Source organism: Pseudoliparis swirei, chromosome 22, assembly GCF_029220125.1.
Source record: "Pseudoliparis swirei isolate HS2019 ecotype Mariana Trench chromosome 22, NWPU_hadal_v1, whole genome shotgun sequence".
Lineage (NCBI taxonomy): Eukaryota > Metazoa > Chordata > Actinopteri > Perciformes > Liparidae > Pseudoliparis > Pseudoliparis swirei.
Window position 1 is genome coordinate 3,122,237 of NC_079409.1, and position 4,660 is coordinate 3,126,896.

At 49.6% G+C, this 4,660-nt stretch overlaps 1 protein-coding gene across 1 annotated transcript in view; it reads left to right on the forward strand.

Moving 5' to 3' along the window:
• The window catches only part of LOC130187947 (cathepsin S-like), a 9,234-nt gene extending 4,574 nt beyond the window's left edge, over window positions 1-4,660 (forward strand). Inside the window, exons 4-8 of the mRNA XM_056405948.1 lie at window positions 1-145; window positions 938-1,162; window positions 2,516-2,681; window positions 3,025-3,127; window positions 4,338-4,660. The exon at window positions 1-145 is cut by the window's left edge and continues 8 nt beyond it. Of these exons, the coding sequence (XP_056261923.1) occupies window positions 1-145; window positions 938-1,162; window positions 2,516-2,681; window positions 3,025-3,127; window positions 4,338-4,437 (739 nt within the window). The 3' untranslated portion in view covers window positions 4,438-4,660. The remainder of the gene's footprint in view (window positions 146-937; window positions 1,163-2,515; window positions 2,682-3,024; window positions 3,128-4,337) is intronic.

Consider the following 4,660-nt stretch of genomic DNA (forward strand, 5'->3'; position numbering starts at 1 on the left):
GGAGATCCTTCAGCCTTACGCCGCGCTCAGTCCCCCCGATGACCTCCAGAGGGCGCCGTCTCCCTTCGCGGGCACATCCGGCGCGGGCGCCCCAGACAGCGTGGACTGGAGAGAGAAGGGCCGCGTCACCAGCGTCAAGGACCAGGTGAAGGAGCCCGAGCTCAGGAGCCCCGTCAGGGGATCCATCGGCCCCGTTGTGTCCCTCGGAATCTTCTCTCAGCTCCCGTTACCGAGGAAAATCACTCCCGGAAGCAAACGTTTAAAATGTGGATACAGCTTTTATTCCACCTTAATCCATAATTCATTCGTTTTACACCCTGCGATAATAGATGGATGACGAGACGATGACACCGCCTCTCAAAGGAGCCAGACACAGACTTTGTTGTTTTGTGTCTTTGTGGTCATTTTGCATCTATTTGTTGTTGTTGTTTTGTGTGTCTTTGTGATCATTTTGCATCTATGTGTTGTTGTTTTGTGTGTCTTCGTGGTCATTTTGCATCTATTTGGTGTCGTTTTGTGTGTCTTTGTAGTTGTTTAAAATCTATTTGTTGTTATTTTGAGTGTCTTTGTGGTTATTTTGTGTCTTTGTGTTCATTTTGCATTTCTTTGTTGACATTTTTGGCTAGAACTCAAGGATTTATGTTGTAATTATGACAATTTCACCCCTGGTGTCTAATGGGATATTCTTTTTAAAGATATGGCATTTAAAGGTTGGCTCAGGCTTATTCTCACAGTACTAGCTGCACAGACACGTCAGTGGTTGACGACAAAATGATCCACAGAAGACCTGAAATCACTAAATAATCATCAATTACTGACTGTCTTCTTGCGAGTCTTAAGATCTTGCTGTGAAATGTCAATAATAATAAATAATAATTTCAACATGTTAGATAGAACTGACCGACACATTGTGCTAACACCGCCGGTTTGAATCCAGGGTTCTTGTGGCTCCTGCTGGGCCTTCAGCGCCGTGGGGGCCCTGGAGGGCCTGTTAGCCAAGACCACCGGGAAGCTGGTGGACCTCAGCCCCCAAAACCTGATGGACTGCTCGGGCAAGTACGGAAACCACGGCTGCAACGGCGGCTACATACACAAAGCCTTCCAGTACGTCATCGACAACCGGGGCATCGACTCGGAGGCCGCGTACCCGTACAGAGCAGCGGTGAGTGGCGGCTTTAATCCGGCGGCTCCGAAATGCATCGAGGGTTTTTTTAGGGGGTGAAACAGACATTAGATATTAGACGTTACACTGGATGATGCAGCACGATATATAATAAAGCAATTCCTGGAATTTGTTCCTTTTTACAGAAAAAACTGGGAAAGATTTTTTTGCAACACGACATGTCAAAATATTTTGAATCAATTTTTATTTTTATTCAAGAAATGGGAGTTCAGCATGTGCATTAATAGCATATTTCTTAGTAGATCCTGTAGTGCGCCAGACATGAAAGTGTGTAATACATGTGAAAACTCATAACTTCTATACCTCATGTTGTAAAGTAGTAGATGCACTTTGTGGTTTGTTGTGTTGTGGGCAGCAAAAGACTTTTATGGATATAATATGAAGCTTTCTATCGGATTGCAAGACCTTCATCCTCCAAGAGGGAGTCAAAACTAACATGAGAAACTTGAGGAATGACGAACATCACCAGTCCGCACGATGAAGGTTGCAACTGCTGTTTTTTGGCTCCAACTGCTGTTTTTTGGCTCCAACTGCTGTTTTTGGCTCCGTGCAGCGGGGAACATACTTTTAAAAAGAGGAAGCAGTGTGTGTAATATGGTGTCGCAGTGTTGTGCATAAAGAAGACACACTGCTCCCTTGTGTGTGGAAACCCCAGATGTGTTCTCGGTATATTGAAGAAGGTACGTTGCAATACTTCATTGTGCTTCACCTATGCAGGAAGGGGGGGGGGGGGGGCAAATGCATCAGGAAGCTGAGGCTTGTGGGTTCTTTCTTCAGCGGAGACGTAGAGGAGATCCGGCACCAGCTTCGGGTTTACGGTTAACAAATCCCCGAGAAAGGCGTCGATGTGGGTGGACGAGAAGTTAAGTTGCGACCCCGCGGGCTGCAACACTCGGCTCACTCTGGTGTCTGCCGTTAATGTCTCTTTGGAGCAACAATAAATTAATCGGAGCGGACAACGTGTATGTCCTCCGGGCTTCATCTGGTTTTTCGCTGTTGTCGGCGTCTGTGTGGAGGAGGAGGAGGAGGAGCAGGAGGAGGAGGAGGAGGGCAGTGGTGAGCCGATTTGAGAGGAGTGTTGGAGGCCCTCTGAGATGTTGTGGCTCCAGTTCATCCAAAACAAACAACAATTTATCTTGGTGATGTGAGCGTTTCTCTTAATAAGCATTTCTCTTAATTATTTACGAATTTTTTTTAAAAGGCCCAAAAGAACAAGTTCAGATGTCACGTGCGTGGTCGTCACAGTCGGTCAGATCATCACGTTTAGCCCGGTATAGTTTCACACGGGGTGAATCGTGGGCTCTGACCCCCGGCTCCGTCCTCTCGCTTCAGACACAGCAGTGCCGCTACAACGCCGCGCACCGCGTCGCCAACTGCTCCGGGTACAGCCTCCTGCCCCGAGGAGACGAGGGCGCCATGAAGGAGGCGCTCGCCACCATCGGACCTCTTTCTGTGGCGATCGACGCCTCGCATCGCAAATTCCACTTCTACAAGAGCGGTACGTTGCACAGCTTCACCGATGGGTCTGGGAATGCAGGAAGACGTGTTTGCAATCGGGGCGTAGGTTCCAAACATGTCCAGAAATCACTGTTGAATGGAGTTAAAAGTGCAAAAAAGCTAAATTTGAACCATCAAAACATTCATTTTCACCTTTTTTTATTTTGTAGGGTTTGTAGTTAAACTACTGAGGTATACAAGTTACAACAATACAACTTAATGTTTACTTCTTCTTTTTTAAATTTATTTACAGCATGGGCAAACAAATACGTAGGAATTTTAAAAAAAGTATACTGGACATAATTGATGGATTTGTTTTTTTATTTTGAAACCTGCCACTTCAGGACTGTACGATAACCCGAACTGCACCAAGAAGACGAACCACGGCGTGCTGGCGGTCGGCTACGGCGCCCAGAACGGAGACGACTACTGGCTGGTCAAGAACAGGTGGGACACGTTTCACTGCCCCATACATACACAAACACAAACAGACACACTAACATGCACACAAACATACACACAAACATACACACACACATACACACAAACAGATACACAAACATACACACACACACACATACACACAAACATGCACACAAACATACACACCTACGACCTACGGGGTCAGACCTACGAGGTCAGACCTACGAGGTCACACCTACGGGGTCGGATCTACGGGGACGGACCTACGGGTTCAGACGTACGGGGTCAGACGTACGGGGTCAGACCTACGGGGTCGGACTTACGAGGTCAGACCTACGGGGTCAGACCTACGAGGTCAGACCTACGAGGTCAGACCTACGGGGTCAGACCTACGGGGTCAGACCTACGGGGTCAGACCTACGAGGTCAGACCTACGGGGTCAGACCTACGGGGTCGGACCTACCGGGTCAGACCTACGGGGTCAGACCTACGGGGTCGGATCTACGGGGTCGGATCTACGGGGTCGGACCTACGGGGTCAGACCTACGGGGTCGGACCTACGGGGTCAGACCTACGGGGTCGGACTTACGAGGTCGGACCTACGAGGTCAGACCTACGAGGTCAGACCTACGGGGTCAGACCTACGGGGTCAGACCTACGAGGTCGGACCTACCAGGTCAGACCTACGGGGTCAGACCTACGGGGTCGGACCTACGGGGTCAGACCTACGGGGTCGGACCTACGAGGTCGGACCTACGGGGTCAGACCTACGGGGTCGGACCTACGGGGTCACACCTACGAGGTCAGACCTACGGGGTCGGATCTACGGGGTCAGACCTACGAGGTCGGACCTACGGGGTCAGACCTACGGGGTCGGACCTACGGGGTCGGACCTACGAGGTCGGACCTACGGGGTCAGACCTACGGGGTCAGACCTACGGGGTCGGACCTACGGGGTCGGACCTACAGGGTCACACCTACGAGGTCAGACCTACGGGGTCGGATCTACGGGGTCAGACCTACGAGGTCAGACCTACGGGGTCGGATCTACGGGATCAGACCTACGGGGTCGGACCTACGGGGTCGGACTTACGAGGTCAGACCTACGAGGTCAGACCTACGAGGTCAGACCTACAAGGTCAGACCTACGGGGTCGGACCTACGGGGTCACACCTACGGGGTCGGACCTTTTCATTCCTCCCTGTCTTCATGTGTCTCTGCTCTCTGCCTGCAGCTGGGGGGCCTCTTTCGGGGAGCGGGGCTACATCCGGATGTCCCGCAACAAGAAGAACCAGTGTGGCATCGCTCAGCACATCAGCTACCCCACCATGTAGCTGCAGGGGGCGCTGCACTTCGCTTTTTTAGATACAGTTTAATTAGTTTATTACACATTAATTAAATTCTTTTTAAATTTCTTTTAATACACCTCTCTAACAAAAGACAAATATGTCAAATTTTGTGTTATTACAGTTATGGAAATTGCCTTAACAGGTGTATTTTATTTGTATTCGATTTAATGCTTGTGTTTTTATTCTGTAATAAAGATAGTAAATCGAC